General features: G+C 56.9%; 1 protein-coding gene across 3 annotated transcripts in view; it reads left to right on the top strand.

Annotated features, from left to right (window-relative positions):
- LPCAT1 (lysophosphatidylcholine acyltransferase 1) overlaps positions 1 to 18,023 on the top strand; it is a 47,476-nt gene that overhangs the window by 18,548 nt on the left and 10,905 nt on the right. For all 3 annotated transcript variants that reach the window (XM_036113648.2, XM_036113649.2, XM_078066536.1), the window contains exons 3-8: positions 5,822 to 6,036; positions 10,697 to 10,809; positions 11,883 to 11,943; positions 12,211 to 12,269; positions 14,348 to 14,382; positions 15,604 to 15,658. In XM_036113648.2, coding sequence (XP_035969541.1) covers positions 5,822 to 6,036; positions 10,697 to 10,809; positions 11,883 to 11,943; positions 12,211 to 12,269; positions 14,348 to 14,382; positions 15,604 to 15,658 — 538 coding nt within the window. The remainder of the gene's footprint in view (positions 1 to 5,821; positions 6,037 to 10,696; positions 10,810 to 11,882; positions 11,944 to 12,210; positions 12,270 to 14,347; positions 14,383 to 15,603; positions 15,659 to 18,023) is intronic.

Raw genomic sequence — 18,023 nt, 5'->3', positions numbered from 1 at the left:
GGAGTCCCAGCGCCCCTTCCTCCTTTCCGCAGCTTCTCCCGTCCAGGACACTGCCAGCCACATGCCCCCTTCCTCTCTGGGGGTGGCCGGTTCCATTCCCTGGCACACCCCTGCCCCAGTCCTGCTCCGAGGTGTTTTCCAGGGTCCTGCCAGCCACGCAGCTGTTCTTGGCGTGTCCTCAGCACAGAGGCTCCCCGCCGCGTTTCCACATCCCCAGCCCTGGAAGGCTGCGTGTCGGCCAACGTCCGCCCGGTGTGCTGGTCTGGTCTCTGCAGGGTCGGGTGCCCCCCCCTTGCTTCATAGACCCAGAAGTTCCCTTGTGCTTGCTCGTTGAATGTTAATAAAGCACAGCCATCTATAGATGGACGTGTTGTGAATACATTTTTTTTTTAAAGGTTTATTTATTTATTTTAGAGGGAGAGAGAGTGAGCGTCTACACATGTGTGCACAAACAGGGAGAGGGGCAGAGGGAGAGAAAGAATCCCAAGCAGACTCCCCTCTGAATGCAGAGCTGGGGGACTCAGTCCCAGGACCCTGAGACCATGACCTGAGCCAAAATCCTGAGTCAGACGCTCAACTGACTGAGTCACCCAGGCGCCCCATGTTTTGAATACATCTTAACTAGAGACTCAACGTGGACCTCAAAAAATTAAATTAAACCAGAATATTTTTTTGTTTATCCCTAAAGCTGTTCTTAAAGTATACACCATTAGTAATGAAGATGCCGAGATATAAGGACTTTGATAAATATTTCCAGCATCTTAGAAGTTGTCGTTTCTGTTGAAAACCCAGAATGCTGCCAATTGTCCACACCTTAACGCCTCTCGTCAACCCCTCGGGGTCCTCAAACAGTTGATGCAGAAACAGAAATATCATCAGCTTAGCGCAGGGGTCCCCTAAACCCGGGCCGTATCCAGCCACTGCCTGTTTTTATATGTACAGTTTTTCTGGAACTGAGCCACGCCAGGACCGCCTTCACGGAGGCAGAGGCTGTGCGGCCCACAGAGCCTCAAATATTTGCTCCTCGCCCTTTGGGGCTTAGCGGATCGGCTCAGTCCTCCTTCCCTAGGAAGCGTCTGACCGACAGGAACACAATGCCTGCGAGAGGCAGGTGGGACCTGCCGCGTGTCCTCAAGGTCGGCTTTCCCGACGTGCACCTGCCATGGGCACGCATGACAGTGACGTGCGTAGCAAAGACAGCGAATTTCGATTCGCGGGTTTCCTGGGCCAGCGAGGCGTGTGGCTTGGCCATGCTTGGGGACGGTCCAGCTGACCGGGGGACTCCTCACGTGGCTGTGCGCTCCTCACGGTGTTCACGTTCTTAGACCATGTCAGAGTCGAGTGAACCATGGTCTTCCTCCCTGAAAGACCAGAAGGCAGGCCAGGATCCGTTCCCACTCCAGCCCCAGTGCAGCGCCCGGCCCTGGGGTGCTAGGAAGTGGGTCCCGAGTGGGGGGGCGGGGAGGAAGTGGAGGGGGGAGGGGAGGGGGAGGGAGGGAATGGAGGGGTGAGTGTAAGGGGGAGGGGACGGAGGGAGTGTAGGGGCTGGGCTCCCCCCCCCTTCGCTCCCCCCCCCCTTCGCTCACCCCCCTGCGGATTCTCTTCCGAGTGCGGGACTCTGGGCTGTTCTCCGTTTCCCGTACCAGCTCCGCGCGGCCCCGCTGGGCTCGTTGGGTGATACGAGCCTCAGCTGACGAGCGCCAGCAGCACTGCTTCGGGGCGCCTCGTGTGCCCTAGCGTGTGCCCGAGTGTGTGCCCTAGCGTGTGCCTGAGCGGTGGCCCTCGCGGCAAGATACACATGTGAGGTTTCATGAGAGCTCTGGGTCTCTGCGTGCGTGGAGACTGCTCAGCAGTGTTCACGTGTGCATACTGTGCAAGCACGTGCACACGCCTGTGCAGGTGTACAAGCATGTGTTCACGTGTGCATATGCGTGTCCAAGCACCGTGTGTGTATGGATGTGTATATGCGCACGCGAGTGTATCTGCATGTGTGTGACCGTGTGTGTGTGTGTGCATGTGTGTACATGTGTGTGTGAGCTTGTGTGTGTGTGATGCCTTGTGTGAGCATGTGTGCACGTACGTGTGTATGTGCATGTGGGTGTGTGCGTGAGTGGATGCATGTGTGTGCATGCGTGCATGCGTGTGTGCGTGAGCATGTGCATGCATACATATGGCATTGTGCGTGTACAATCACGTGTATGCATACATGTGCCCGTGGGGGGCATGTGTGTGTCTGCATCTGCACGTATATATGATGCATGCACGTGGGGGTGTGTGCATGAATGTGGGTGCCCACAGCCCTCGGGGTCTCCACGGAGCAGGATTTCAGGAACTCCGTGCACAGCCCGGCCCTGGGTCTGGTGCTCCAGGGGAAACAGGACGCTCAACACTGAACTCCTTAAAGGAGAACGTGGTGACAGGGTGCCTGATCTGGGGACTCTGGAGTTGGGGGAAGTGGGTTTCGGAGCAACAGGTTTCAGAGTCCGCAGGCTTGTACCGAAGAATCCTCATGGAGTCGGGGGAGGCGCATCGTTCCATGCTCTGCAGAGTTGTGTGGATTTGAATAGATTGATGTTCCATCAGGGAGGATTTTTGCTGAATATAAGTTTGTGTCATTCAAACTTCTTAAAATAAAAGCCTTGGGTTTTCAATGAAAGGAGGAATGACACAATTTCCCAAAGACATTTACTCAAGGTTACTTTCAAACCACAAAGTAGTGTGAAAACCGGAGCATCTTCTTGCAAAACCTGACTGGCAGACCAAGTATCCTCTGGGTGCTGCCCTGTGGCCAACTCACATGGTTAGAGGATGTCATAACTCCAGCCACTGTAACCACGTGCCACGGGCTGGGGGCCTAGATGACAGAAGGTTCCAGAAGCTGGGAGTCGGGAACCCACGTGCTGGCAGACCCGGTTCCTGGCCCGCAGATGGTGCCCCCTCGCTGTCCTCCGCTGGCGGAAAGCTCTGCTCTCCCTCCTACCAGGATACCAGCCCCCAGGCATCAGAGCCCCACCCTTACGACCGCAGTTAACCTTATTTCCCGTTTCAGTCAGACTCACGTTTTGCCTGTTGCTACAGAATAATGAGCACCGAGCGTAGCCTTACAGTTCTGCCCCCTCGTGGTCTCGCCGCCTTGCTGGAATCACGCGCTCTTCCCAGAGTCCCAGAGCCCCTGATCCCCCACAGGTCACTCTTCTGCCGGATGCAAGGCCTTCCTGCAAATCTTTTGGCCATGATCTGTCTCCTGGGCCTGGTTTGGGGTTTTTCTTTCTTTTTTGTCATTTTTCTTTCTCAAGATTTCCTGGAGCGTAGGTTTTGTCTCAGAAAGAGGACAAGCAGGAGAAACTCAGGTGCGTTTCGCGTCTGAATGTGTCTTCATTGTCCCCTCAATGTTGATGTGTAGCTGGTCCGGGCAGAGAACTATGGGTTCCAGATCTTACGGCCCCAGAGCCGCGAAGCTGCCGGCCCCTTCGGCGGTGACGCTCGGGGAGCCTACATGTTCCTCTCTGTGAGTTTTGGACTCTTCTCTCTGTCCTCAGGAATTTGAGAAGTTCTCAAGGAAATTGTAGGAGTCTGTCGTTTTGTCTTAAATTCATTCTGCTCCTTGACGTGGTGCTGAAGATCTGTGTCTGTCTTCAGCCCTAAGAAACTGTTCCCTTCCTGTCCGGGGTGCTGTCCCTTTTCTCCGGCATGTTCCGGAGACTTCCTTCTCATCCTCCAGCTTCCCCAGGGAACTGGCTCTTCGAGCAGTGACATACTGGATTTCCAAGCGTGCGTTCTTATTCTCTGTCCTGGATTCCATCACGACCCGAGGAGAGTGTGGACTCCCAGCCTCTCTCCTGACGCCGGCCACCACGTCTCCTCGCGTCAGTCTCTTCTCTGCCCCGTGGCTGGTTCTGCTCGCGTCTCAGATTCTAGGGCGCCCTCCCCCGCCCCCGGGGGCGATGAACGGAGGATGCGGCAAAGGCTGGAGGTCGCTGCCCTTGTGCCTGTAGTTCTGTCTCCTGACTCACTGCTCCCGGGAATCGCTCTGTGGGCACCTCGGGCTTGTCGCTGGCTGCCTCTGTGGCGGGCGGGGGGCGTCGCGCGGGGCTTGCTCTGGGCCTGCATCCGCACCCACAGGCTGGCTCTGCCCGGTGCACGGTCTCATGGGGCTGGAATTCCTCCGAGATCTTGAGAGAATCGTTAGGTGTGGTGCATCCATCCTCCCCCCGCATTTCTGTTTAGTGTCCTTTGGCCTTCGGACCTGAGGGCTGGTGGGTGTGTCTCTCACAGACACATCCGGAGGTCCCCACTTCCGAGCAGCTCCCTCTCCGCCTTCCTCAGAGTACGACTTCCTGGGCCTGGCTCTGGGTCCCCCTGCACAAAGCCTCATTTCTTCCTCGTGTACCAGCGGGTATCTAGTGGCTTTTATTTCTGAACGTGTTCTTATGAGAAGTAGCGTGCGTGCACACAAGCATGTTCAAAACTGTGCGGTTGGACAAATAGTGAGAAGTGCGTATCTTTGCTCGCACCCAGTGCTGGAGATGGGGCATCAAAGCCGGGCCCCAGCATCTCGGCATACAACCACACACTGACTGCCCTCCATCCCAACGGGGGCCTTCTCGACGTGGCTCCACCGGGGGCTTGGTGCTCATCTGGGGATTGGCTACTGCTCGGCGCTGTGGGGCCTCACCTTCCAGGATGCTCTTGAGAGGGTTTTTAAGCCCCTTGGGGACCAGTCCAGTGAGGTTTCAGGCTCTTAGGTTTCTGTTGTGCAGTCTGATCATCTGCGTAACCCAGCAGCCCAGTGCGACGCGGCTCCTCACAGAGGTGACCCCTTCTCCTGGGCCCGTGGTCACTCACGTGCCGGGCCTTTTGCCTCCGTGCAGTTTCAGTGACGTGGGTCTTCATCTAGTTGCAGTTGGTCACAGGTGACACTGAGAGGGATGTGCAGATTTAAATGCCCAAATTCTCGTATGTTTGGGGCGCCTGGGTGGCTCAGTCATTGGGCGTCTGCCTTCAGCTCAGGTCATGATCCCAGGGTCCTGGGATCGAGTCCCACATGGGGCTCCCTGCTCGGCGGGAAGCCTGCTTCTCCCTCTCCCACTCCCCCTGCTTGTGTTCCCTCTCTCGCTGTGTCTCTCTCTGTCAAATACATAAAATCTTTTTAAAAAAAAATAAATAAATAAAATTCTCATATGTTTAAAAAACAAATAGGAAGCAAGTTAATCCAGGCTCATTGTTATTTTATTTTCCACATTCATCCATCTAGTTTCATCGAGAAGAGTCTTGCTTTAGTAACATGGCGTCTGATTCTGGGACCTCAGAAGCCTGAGGGCAGGGGACGGGAGTGGCTCACCACAGACCTCTGCCCCGGTCTCAGCCCCAACGTCACTCCTGATTTTAATGGCGTTTTAGATATCTTAGTGGGTTTTTTTTTCATTTATGCTAATAAATCACCTTCCAGCACTTAAGGTCCCAGTGGCTTTAACATCATCTGTGTCCTTGCTCTGCTTACTCTCTTCAGGAGTCGGTGTCGGTCTTCGTGACACTGTGTCTTGGGGCAGAGACAGCACTTCTGTTTTCTTGGCTAAATTAATAAAAATGCATCCCACCCCACGTTTAGTAGAGGGGAGGGAAGCACAGCATCTGGACGATGCAGTAACCGCTGTCGTGGGGTTTGGATGGGTCTAGAGCGCGCCCTGGATGACCCGCCCCGAGGTCAGTGCCGAGTTTCTAGCGTCCGTGTCCACGGGTCAGCCTTGCGCTAGCGAGCTGAGCACGGCACCCGTGACACCCCTGCTCTGGCCTGGGGTAACCGCAGCACCTTATTTTGCAGGGTTGTGGACTTCCTGCTCAAGGCCATCATGCGCACCATGTGGTTTTCCGGCGGCTTCCACTGGGTGGTCACGAAGGGGCAGCAGGCCTCTCCATCTGAGGCCACCATCCTCACCCTGGCTCCGCACTCCTCCTACTTCGATGCCATCGCTGTCACCCTGACGATGTCCTCCATCGTGATGAAGGCAGAGAGCAGAGACATCCCAATATGGGGAAGTGAGTGAGCTCCCTCCCCACCCGCCCCCACAATGAGAGGAAGGGAGACCCTCCCCATCCTGCTGGGAGTGAGCGAGACCCCCCCCATCCTGCTGGGAGTGAGTGAGACCCCTCCATCCTGCTGGGAGTGAGCAAGTCCCCCCCTGGAGTGGGCGAGCGCCCTCCATCCTGCTGGTCCATGCAGGTCACACCCACATGAAATAGGCATTTGTCCTTGAGTCTCTTTTGTTTCCTTTGTTGTGGTTTCCTCTGTAACATTAGTTGTTGTGGGTTTTATTTTTGGTTCACACACAAGTGCCCTCAAACGTCATGTGTCGAAGTGCCTGCTCACGTTTTGTCCCTGGCATGCAGGGCCTGTGTCACACGGTCCTAGAAGTGTCTGTGTCCCAGTGCCCTGGTTAGTGTGCAGGTGTCCCTCGGCCACGTGACAAATTACCCAGCTGGTGGCTTAAGAAAGCAGAAACTTATATACTCTCACAATTCTGGAGCCAAAAATCTAAGGCCAAAGTGTCCAAAGCCTCGCTTCTTCTGGAGGCTTTCGGGGAAGGTCCTTCCTGCCTCTTCCATCTCCTGGTGCAGCTCCTGGCGCCCTGGGTAGTCCTGGGCTCATGGCCGCATCTTTACCGCCCCAGCCTCCCTCCTCACAGGCCTCCCCCACGTGTGTCTCCCTGTGTGTCTCTTACAAGGACACTTGTCCTTGGATGGTCTAGGGTAATCTCATCTCCAGGTGCATAACTAATTGCATTTGCAAAGATTGCTTTCCCAAATAAGGTTTCAGTCACAGGTCTTAGGGGTTAGGATGTGAACACATCATTTTGGGGCGTACTGCACCATTACCTTGGGAACTACAGGGAATGCGGGGCAGTCAGCCCACAAATGAAAGCACCTTCCTCCTCCCGGCCGGGCCCACGCCAGAGCTGTCCAGGTGCCCTGCAGGGCCGGCCCACCTGTTCCTGGTTCTCATCCCCCTGGTTTCTGCGCCAGGGGTTGCCGCCCCGCCCTGGTTCCTCCAGGCTGCTCCTGGGGGGGCCCCACCCCACCGTCACTCTCCTCTGCCCACCCCTCACCGTTTAGACCGTGGGCATGTCATGCTGAGCATGTCCGCAGTGGAGTCTGGAGCAGGGCTGGTCCGGGCGGGAGGTGCGTGGTCCTGGGGCCAGAGCTGCAGGGGCAGAAGGTCCTCACTCTGTCCACCTTCTCTGAGTTCCCTAACTCATGTTACTGTTCAGGTGACAGTTAAGAGAGAACATTGTGTACATTTTATGTTGTCTTTCTAGTAAGTGGGACATTCTGAGAGGGCCCAATACGTTGTGTGCTTTTGGCCAAAGAGATGCTAACCAGCATTTACTTGACTGGATCAGAGGGTGTCTGCTCAGATAGCTGTCACAAAGCACCACACGCTGGGTGGCTTTTAAACAGCAGCCGTTCACGTCCACGCTCCTGGAAGCTGGGAGTCCGGGATCAGGGGGGCCAGCAGGGTGGGGTTCTGGCGAGAGCCTCTTCTGGGCTGCAGACAGCCACCTTCTCGCTGTGTGCTCACACGGTGGAAAGCAGAGAGGGGTGGTGAGCAGTTAGGACCCTCCGTGGTCTTGTCCCTGGGAATGGTGACACAGGTCCTCCATTTAGACCTAACGGTCTCAGCCAAGGTGGTTTCAGTGCTGGCGGTTACAGAACCAAAGTAAAATGAAGGCAGCCGTCCTACAGAGCCGGCAGGCTAGCCCTCCCCTTGCGGAACTTCCTGCGGGAAGGTGTGCGGATACAAGGGGACACTGGCCATGGACGTATAGGGCCAGTAATTTTGAGCCTGGTTATCCAAATAAAGGTTTATATGTCATATGCCTGGAAAGTCGGGTTAAACCGAGAATTTTCTGAAAGCCAGGCAGAGACTCTGGTAATTAGCAAATATGCGTTTCACTTTAATAATGCTAGAAGGTCATCACAGGCTCCTAAGTATAAAGCAGTGTGGTCCCTGGCAAAGGACGCGGGAAGCTATTTCAATTTTGCAATTTTGTTCCGATTTCTTATTTTAAGTTTTAAGCTTCAGGCTGTGGAACGTCAGCATTCTGGGGAAGTGCTGGGATTTGGGGGGGCATGTCATCTCCCCCTCATTCGTGTACAAATTACGCAAAGCCTTCTTGAAACCTTGCTTTCAATTATGGCTCCAGTCACAAGTTAGAATCATGGAGGCTCATAGTTGGACCTGCTCATCCACTTCCCAAGGACAGGGTTCGAAAGCCAACTCCGTTGGCTGAATGTGCTGGGGGCTGCAAGGTCAGAGCTGAGCTCCATGCCCCACACCACTGACCTTAACCTTGGGGTGTCAGAAGGGAGGGCCACCAACATGTCCTCTGTGTGCGGGGGTCCTTCATGTAGACTTACATTCCCACTCATTTCAGGGATAGCATAGCAATAAGAGTAAAGGAGTGGTGATGGACCCATTTATTATAGATTTTAATTAGAACTCATATATGGCACATCCCAAATTGTATTCCCTTTCTCTGGGTTTTGAAGGTAAATACACCTGAAAGGGACTCTCTCCCAGGAATGCAGCTGAGGGCTTCTCCCACCACGTGTGACCAGAACATACCCCGTGACGCAAGTCTGGATTCCTGCGTCGCCGGGGGGTCTCGCTGGCCGTTCCTTCTGGTTCCTCTCATCCTTGTTGTTTAAAGCACGAAGCTTTTGGACCCTTTGACAGCTCACAACTTTGGTGAAGAGATGAATGTTAAAAATATTCAAAATATTTTCACCTTCAGATTTGTAAATACCAGTTAGAGTAATCAGCCCAGTGATCTTTCTCATTGTTACATTGTTGGTTTACTTTCAGTGTCCTTGATATGGGCACCTGGGCGTTTACAGACCTGAGGAGGTTTGGTGCTCAGTGTCAGAGATGACAGAGCCGGCTCACGGTCTTGTTGCCCGGCCCCTCGTTGCCAGCACCGCTGGGGCTTACCCGGCGGGCAGCCACATTTCCTCTCTGTCCTCAGAAGCAAGCTCTTCAGTTGTGAGGTCTCCAGTGTGGGTATTCACCTGGGGATTCCCAGAAAGAGGTGCAGTCTGAGATTTCAGTCAGGATGAAGCCCCGTCATCCTCGGAGCCCAGAAAGCCGCTCCCCACCTCTGCCTGGAGCTCCAGGCTCGTCCATGAGTGGCGGAGAGCCGTCCTCATCCGTGTCGCCAGGAAAGGGGAACGCTGTTCAGGGAGACCAGCCACCCTGCAGCCCTTCTCTCCCGCCCTGGGAAGACTGTGCAGAGCTGGTGTGGACAATGGGAAGCTGGGCGCCTTCCCATTGTCCCGTCCTGCGGGGGATCCCCTCGGCCCTTTCCCCGCGTGTCACTCCAGAGTCAGGAGGAGTTGGCAAGAACGATGCATCGGGGAAAGAAGTTTCCAGATGCCGGACGAAAACATCACGGAGACCCACATGCAGCTTAGATTTTGAGTCCCGTGGACCTGACGAGATAGAATTTTGTTCTTTTTTTTTTTTTTTAAATGAATTTTCTCTTTGTCTTTTGGAAGACCTCCCAGAAAGAAGAGTCACATGTTATTCTTACGAGTAGTTAGAACACTCGGAAGTCCGAGCTGATGTTGGGCCCAGCAGGGACGTGTCTCACCCATGGGGATGCCCGGCTGCCACGGCCACCCGCTCGTCCTTCCTGGGAGAGGACATCCTCCCTCAGGATGACTGTCCTGTCAGTTGGGGGTTTCTCTTCTAAGAAGTGTCTCCCCACCTTCAGATCCTCTTGCGCGAGAACCGTGTGCTGGTTGCTGCTGTCGGCTCTGGTCACGAGGGCACTGACCTGCCACCCCAGCAGGGCCGCGGGCCCCCTGTGCCGAGCTAGTTAGGACCGCAGCTGTGGGAGTGTCCTGGGACGCCCCCGACAGAGGGCCGCACACTGGGCCGCTGAAGACAGCGGATGTTGATTCTCACACTGTCCTGGGCCCGGGAGTCCAGAGTCAAGGTGTGAGCAGGGCAGCTTCTGGGGAGGGCCCGAGCCAGGCCTCCGCAGCCTCTGGCGGTTCCCCACCGTCCCCGGCGTCCCGTGGCTCTGGTCACATCACTCCGGTCTTGGCCTCTGCCGTCCCGTGGCCTTCTCCCTGCGTGCACACCCATGTCTCTCCTTCCTTGAGAGGACGCTGGGCGTGGGTCAGGGCGCACCCTACTCCAGCACCACGTTATCTTAGCTCAGTTGCATCTGCAAGCACCCAATTTCCAAATACAGTCACGGTCCTAGGTACCTGGGGTCAGCACGTCAGCCTGTGTCTTTGAGGGAGACAGGTCTACACGTAACAGGGTGGTGGGGTTTAAGCCATGCGCCTCGGGCCCGTCTGACTCTGGAGCCCTTGCCCCCCCAACGCCCTCCTCTGTCAGCCTCTTCTCGTTGCTTTCTCCTGCTTTACAGCCTGTGGACGCCGCTCTCGTTACTTTGGACTTCGCAGGTTGTGGGGTTTCGTGCCATCGTGGGAGGGAGCTTCTGTGATTTTCCTGATCCCCTCATGGTCAGACATTGACCCAACAACCCACCCACCCTCGGGGACAGTGCTGCCCTCGGGGCATCTCTGGGGGCTCGCCTGCGCCCCCTTGCCATGGCAGCCCTTGTCCCTCCAGTCCTGCTGCGGCAGATGCCATGGTTCCCAACGAAGGCCCCCCCTCCCCTTCCAGCTCTGATAAAGTACATCCGGCCAGTGTTCGTGTCCCGGTCGGACCAGGATTCCCGGAGGAAGACCGTGGAGGAGATCCGGAGGCGGGCACAGTCGAATGGAAAGTGGCCACAGGTAATGCAGTCCTGCTTGCGTTTTGAGCAGATTTATTCCGGAAGATGTGAGCCTAGAGATGGGGGCCTTCCCTGGGGGCCAGGTTCGTTTTCTTTCATTTTGTTTGATGAGCATGTGAATTCAAGTTTGTGCTAAGTGTCAGGTACTTTTGGTCCTAAAATTTGAAAATGGAAACAAACGAGAAGACCGTTCTCATGCGTATCTCAAGTTCCCAAAGCATCTTTACTGAAATGACTCTGCTTGTAAACTCCTGCCCTCGCGCTTGGCACGGTCTCACGTCTGACGAGTCGCCGGTCCGTGAGGCGGAGCTTGCCCACGTGTGCCCGGCGCCCGAGGGGGCGTCAGGAAGGCCTGTCGCGGGCGGCGGGGTGGCGGCCTCGGCCAGTGTCAGCTGTATTTCCTTGAGCCGAGCCTGAGAAGCTGAGCTCCCCGGGACTGTCCAGGTTCTGGGTGCTCAGAGAACATTGGAAGGCCTGACGGCCGGGCACCCTCGCCCACGGGCAGCCCCTCGGGGCCGCGACATCCAGGGTGCCTGGCTCCCCACCTCCGGAAGCAGCCACGTGGGCTGTAGTTTCCGGTGCAGGGGGGAGAGTTTATATTGTGTGGCTGGAGGTCAGTACGAGTCAGAGTAATTTGGGGTTCCAGTGGGGGAGGTGTTTAACCGCTGGTTTTGCAGTGTTTCTGGTTGCTGGCCCGGCTGTGCCTCGGTTCTAGCCCTGGTCCCGATTCCGTCAGCCGAGCGCCCTTCGCTGAGCCCTCCTCTGTGTGCCTTCGTCCCGTGTTGCCCCGGGAGGGGGGGACTGCGTGCTGCCAGGGCGTCCCGGCAGCGGTAGCTCGGCCTCACAGTGGCCGTGATCACCCCCACGCAGCTCTGAGGGGGCGTGTGCTGTCTGCATGTTTGCATTGCTTCCAGATCTTAATAGAGCTTACGCTTAGGAAATCCACGCATGCTTCCATCATGCATCTAAGCCGTTTTGATTGAGTGTGATTAAAGCATCTCAGCAGTGGAGAAAATAGACCGTATTCTGGATTCTGTTCCTTTAAGGCTGACCTTTTTTTCTTTTCATTCCAAGATAATGATTTTTCCAGAAGGAACATGTACCAACAGGACCTGCCTAATTACCTTCAAGCCTGGTATGTAATTTCCTTAAATTCTGTTTTCCTCCTTGAGCAAAGTGGGGGAGACACTCCTGGGCCCGTTCCCTGCAGGGCAGGGCTGCGAGCCTGCGGTCTTCCTGACATGACACGGCCAACACCCATGTCAAGGGAGCCTTCCAGGCACCCTGTGACCATTCACCAGGAGGGGGGCAGAAACGCTGCTTTCCTCCGGGACCAGCGTGAGACGGGCCCCCGGCGGAGGAGCTCTGCCCTCGAAGTGAGATGACGCCCCTTTCCCCGCAGGTGCCTTCATCCCTGGAGTTCCCGTGCAACCTGTGGCTCTCCGATACCCGAATAAACTGGTCAGTGTGTTTCCTGGGGTCACAGTGACCTGCCTGGGAATGAGAATCCCCGGCGGCTCAGCGGGTCATTTCTAGCCAATCCGCGATTCCAGGACCGCTCCGCTGTTCGTGCAGGAAGGGCTGTGGTCACGGGTCATGGAGCGGTGGCCCTTCCTCCCCGCTGATCGGTCCTGCCGAGTTGATGTGAGCCATCCGCCCTCGTCCTCAGCAGCCTTAGCTCCCTGTTCACCTGGGAAACAGGAGCATTGAGAGAATCTAAGTTCTGAAAGGCTGGGGGCAGCGGGCGGGAAAGGCGTAAGCGACTCTGTATTGAATCTGCCTCTGTGTGCGGAGGTCTTCGCTTGTTATGTCAGAGCAAAGTAAAAGAGGGGGCGTTTGGGGCTCCGAGTGCCTGGGTGATCTTGACGGACCCCCAGCTCGGGGGAGGCAGGAAGGCTGGAAGAAGCCTCCGCGGGTTGTGGTCAGAGCCCCACCGCATATCTGTCTGAGCATCCGCAGCTGTCCCTTCCCCTGGGGGCCCTGTGGACGTGCCACACGCATCCGGTTCAGTGGGCCGCACTCCCCAGGGCAGGCACCAAGCTCCGGTGGGTGCTGTTCGGCGCCGGCTGCATCTCACTTCTGCCGTGACCCCGTCCTGGTGGATGTCCTTGCCCCTGCATCGGCATCGGGCTCTCACCGCCGAGACTCGTGTCCCCGGGCCCTGCGTGGACGCGGGTGCACTGGACTGTTTCTTGATGGGGGACACGTGAGTTGGGTTTGTTCACTGCACTGAGCTTTCTCCCTGTCATGGTGCGTCTTCATGACGACAAAAAAGAAACTCAGCAGTCACAACATGGTGCGGTCTGGAGTTGCTAGTCTAGATGGAGGCAGAATTACGTGTGACATCTGTGGGCATGAGGGGCCGGCCCCCCACCTCTGGGCCAGACCCGGCGGGTCCCAGGTTTGCACACCAGACCCTGTGCCTACAGGTGCACACGGCACAGAAGAGGTTCTCCAAGGGGTCCGTCGGTAGGTGTCGGTCAGAACCCGTAGCCGCACAGACTGACAGATAAAATGACTGTGACGCGCCCACCGGAAGCTCTGAAGAGGCGCATTCATTAGCCAGCGTCTGAGACTAAGAACCGTCAGTGTGTGGAATTCTAGATTTTGTATTTCTTTAAGCTTGTTTCGTCAACTTACTTGAAGCAGATCGCCTCTGCTGGGTTGTCAGTTGTCAGAGCAGCAGAACGGCTGCTTCGCTCACTCATCCCATCGGTCTGTGTCGCGTTCGTCAGCGGCCTAGCTTCAGGGAGGACCACCACTAACAGCTTTGCGCTCAGGCCCGTGTGGAGGACGAGTGCTGAGGGCAGGTCGGGGGCCGGGGAAGCCCTTGTGGTGGGTGGCTTTTCAGGAGTCCGTGGGAAGCCAGCAGGTGGTATCAGGATTTCGGAAGAAAGAAGCCCAGTGTCAGGGTAGAAACAGGGTGTGTGTCCTCCCACGTCCCCACCTAGGTGGCTGGTGCAGCAGCCAAAACTGCAGATGGGGGGCGCCCACGACACTCAGGGTCCTGGGCACGCTTGGGGCTCTGCAGTGGTTTCTTCTCCCTCCCAAGCCTCGGCTCATCTGCTAGGCGTCTCTGGCCCAGAGTGGAGGCCAGGGCCTTGGGGGTACGGGTGGGTGTGGGTTGGAGTGAGCCTCATGTGGCAGGTGATGGTGATGGCAGGGCAGGTGTCACGGGGACTGCTCGCAAAAAGCAGGTTCCTGCGCTGTGGACTGACATTGGCAGGGACGCCTTGAACACGGGAGGGCAGAAAATGGAACTGGGGCAGCATCTCAGGCGGATGTCAGAATTGCGGACCTCGGAGCCGTGGGAGGAGAGGAGTGTGTCTGGGTGGCCTGGAGGTGATGAGCACCCGTCTGCTCCCTTGTCCCAGAGTGGGCTTGGGAGGAAGAAGGGCACCAGCACCTCTGGGGTCAGAGGTGGGCCGGGTTGAGGGCCAGGACAGAGGGTGGGCACACCGTGGAAGGAAGGGCTCATGAGGGAACTCCGGGTGCCTGATTTCCAGCTGTGATTCATTTTGCTCCTTTCTTGCCCCCAGGACACCATCACGTGGACCTGGCAAGGCCCCGGAGCGTAAGTCAGACCCTGTAGTGTCTTGTGTGTCCTGTCCTGCTGGGAAAGCACAGGGGCCACTCAAGTGACTGCCCTGCATTCTGGGCACTTCTGCAAATGTGGATCCTCAGAACACATAACCCCCGGCTGTCTGACAGCAGTCAGGGTCTGCCCGCTGTGAAAACTAAGTGTGGAGGCCTGGCCTGTTCGCACACTCCTGGGTTCCAGGACCCAAGTTAATGGTCTTCAACTCCAGAGGGAAGGTGACTGTGAGTGCTCTTTCGTCCCCACGTGTGCCTGTCGGCTCAGTGGCCACCATCCCATCCGCACCGCACCCCGCAGCTCCTGGAAAAGAAAGGGGAGCTGCAGGGACGGTCCTCCTCTTAAACAGCTGCACGGGGGAGGCTCGGGTTCTAGGACCGCAGGCCTCCGTGGTGCAAGCCTTTGACCTGGTGCAGCAGAAGGGTGGGTGGTGGGGCCGGGCAGAGCCCTCCCCTGGGCACGGCATTTGGAACGGATGCTGGGGAGGGGAGGTGCCCCGAGGGGCAGCATATGTGGGTGCTGCTGCTAGCCCTGCTGAGGCCGGAGGGTGGAGGGTGGAGGGTGAGAAGCCAGGGGGACGCTGGGAGAAAGGTGGGAAGGGCTCCTTTGGGCCTTGGTAGCCAGGCGTGGGCCTGGCAGTGATAGGGCAGGAGTTGGGTATGTACAAGAGAGAGTTAAGAGGACAGTTGTCCACTGCGGAGAGGAGCCCTGGCCCAAGGACAAGAGACTCCAGATGGCTCCCCATTTCCAGCTTCTGCAAATAAAGGGTGGTGATGCCGGTTCTGAGGTCAGGAGCTCTGGGGCCGGCCTTGGGGGTGGCATGACTCAGGGCCTGTTGAGTCTGCATTGCCTGGGGACAGCCAGGTCTGGGACAGTGTCACGTAGAGGAGGTTTCCTGAGCCAGAAGACACACTTGGGCAACGGGGGCCTGCAGGGCAGAGGAGAGCTGCAGGAGTGGGTGCATTTGTTGGGACAGTGAGGAACCCTGACTAGTAAGAGGAGCCCCGTCCTCATCACAGTGTTGTAAGGCTCGGCTCTGGGCTGAGGGAGGCACAGCATCCCCTGGGAAATTAACTGCCCAGCAGTGCCCTCTGCAGGGGACAGGCGTCTGGGAGTGTGCTCCAGAATTGGAAGTACTTTAATTAAAAGACATTGAGAATCTTTTAACCAATGCTGTAAATCTGTTTGTTCATTTTTAAGGTTGAAAATCCTGTGGCTCACGCTGTGTCAGTTCCACAATCGAGTGGAAATCGAGGTTTGTAAGGATGCAGCGTTAAACAGCGTTACGCGCGGGTCTGTAAGGACGCAGAGCCAGAGTGCTGTGTGAGCTGCCCGATGCCGTGTGGCACGGTGTGACGGCGGGGTCCGCGCGGCTGTGGCACGGTGTGACGGCGGGGTCCGCGCGGCTGTGGGACGGTGTGACGGCGGGGTCCGCGCGGCTGTGGGACGGTGTGACGGCGGGGTCCGCGCGGCTGTGGGACGGTGTGACGGCGGGGTCCGCGCGGCTGTGGGACGGTGTGACGGCGGGGTCCGCGCGGCTGTGGGACGGTGTGACGGCGGGGTCCGCGCGGCTGTGGGACGGTGTGACGGCGGGGTCCGCGCGGCTGTGGCACGGTGTGACGGCGGGGTCCGCGCGGCTGTGGGACGGTGTGACGGCGGGGTCCGCGCGGCTGTGGGACGGTGTGACGGCGGGGTCCGCGCGGCTGTGGGACGGTGTGACGGCGGGGTCCGCGCGGCTGTGGCACGGTGTGACGGCGGGGTCCGCGCGGCTGTGGCACGGTGTGACGGCGGGGTCCGCGCGGCTGTGGGACGGTGTGACGGCGGGGTCCGCGCGGCTGTGGGACGGTGTGACGGCGGGGTCCGCACGGCTGTGGGACGGTGTGACGGCGGGGTCCGCGCGGCTGTGGGACGGTGTGACGGCGGGGTCCGCGCGGCTGTGGCAAGGTGTGACGGCGGGGTCCGCGCGGCTGTGGCACGGTGTGACGGCGGGGTCCGCACGGCTGTGGCACGGTGTGATGGCGGGGTCCGCACAGCTATAACATACCCGCTCTTACCGTCGGTGCACGTACAGCGTGAGGCAGCCTTTGGCGGAGTCCGTGCAGATCCGCTGTTACGGGACGTCTGTGGGCGCCGGCACCCTGCGGAGCGATCCCGTTACGTTGTCCCCGTGCATCTGTGTGCACACGGTGTTACACGGTGTTACCTTGCGGATGCCGTGTTCTGTCGGCGTCTGTACGAAGACAACATGATGTTATCTGTGTGGCCGTGAGGTCTTACTGGTGTCTGCAGATACAATGTGATGCGGGCATCTCTAGAGATAGTGTTGGTATCTCCACAGACACGACGTGCTACATGTCACGTTGCTGTCCGTACAAATACAACATTGTGTGTCATCTGTCTTGCTTTGAAACCTTTCCACTTCTCTCTGCTCCTCACAGGTACTTCGGTATGGTTTTTCATCGGTCACAGTGTGTCTCTTGCATGATTTTGCAAGAATCAAATAGGTCTTTAAAAATCAACACGGAAGTTAAACCCTCCTTTTATTATGGTTAGCGTAGCTTAAAGGCATTTAAAATTGGCACATGTGCAGTGAATTACGTCTTGGCATTTTTACATGATACCGATGCTGCCGGGTTCATATGGCAGATCTGTCGTCCTGTCATTCTCTGTCTAGTCCGTGGACAGATCACATAACCTGCCTCCGGCTTTCAGCCCGTTGTATGTCCCAAAGTCATGATACCCATTCTCTCGGCTCAATTCAATAGCCACGTTTCTGTAGCCTGTACGTTTTATCCAAGTGGATGAGGAATAGAGTCTCTTTTCTTAAAAGGGAATCAGTCGGCTACTCTGCCCCTGAAAAGGGAGCCCGAACACAACGGAAAGGGTTTAATGAGGCAATTTGCTACTTTCTGATAAAAGTTGCAGAGTTGCACTGAATTTACATGGATTTCAGCCAGGTTCCAGATTTTTCACTTCAGTACAACATAAGCCACTTAATTACAACACACTGAGCCAAAAGGTCCCTGGCCCGAGTCCAAGGGTGGCAGCCATCCACGTAGAATGTTACATGTGGCTCATCTGCGGCTGGCGGGGAAGCAGCCATGCAGCGGGGCTCAGGGGAGGACGCCTCCAGTGTGCACTTCTCTATTTCAGGGCTCAGTTCCAGTTTTCAGAGTTGGTTTTTATTTTTTAAGATTTAATTATTTGTCAGAGAGAGAGCAAGCGAGCACAAACAGGGGGAGCGGCAGAGGGAGAAGCAGGCTCCCCGCGGAGCAGGGAGCCCGATGCGGGGCTTGATCCCAGGACCCCGGGATCATGACCTGAGCCGAACGCAGATGCTTGACCGACTGAGCCACCAGGCATCCCCACAGTTTTCAGAGTTTAAAGGAAACTCTGACTTTCTGAAACCCCTCTAAGTGTCTTCACTCGTTCTGTGCTGACAGGTAGCAGTGCTGACGGGAGCACCTGCCACGATTTCCGTGGTGTGTGGTATACAGTGGGGGGAATGCCTGAAACCACGTGGGGGGAACTGACAAGGCTTCGGGGTGTCCCCGTATTGTTGTGTGTCTGTATTAAAGAAAAAGGGCTCAGTGATGTTTGCCTTTCTGCACAGTGGAGTT

The sequence above is a fragment of the Halichoerus grypus genome, chromosome 2, assembly GCF_964656455.1.
Source record: "Halichoerus grypus chromosome 2, mHalGry1.hap1.1, whole genome shotgun sequence".
NCBI classification, from domain to species: Eukaryota; Metazoa; Chordata; class Mammalia; order Carnivora; family Phocidae; genus Halichoerus; species Halichoerus grypus.
Note: the sequence above shows the minus strand (reverse complement) of the source record. Positions and strands in the feature narration are given on the sequence as shown.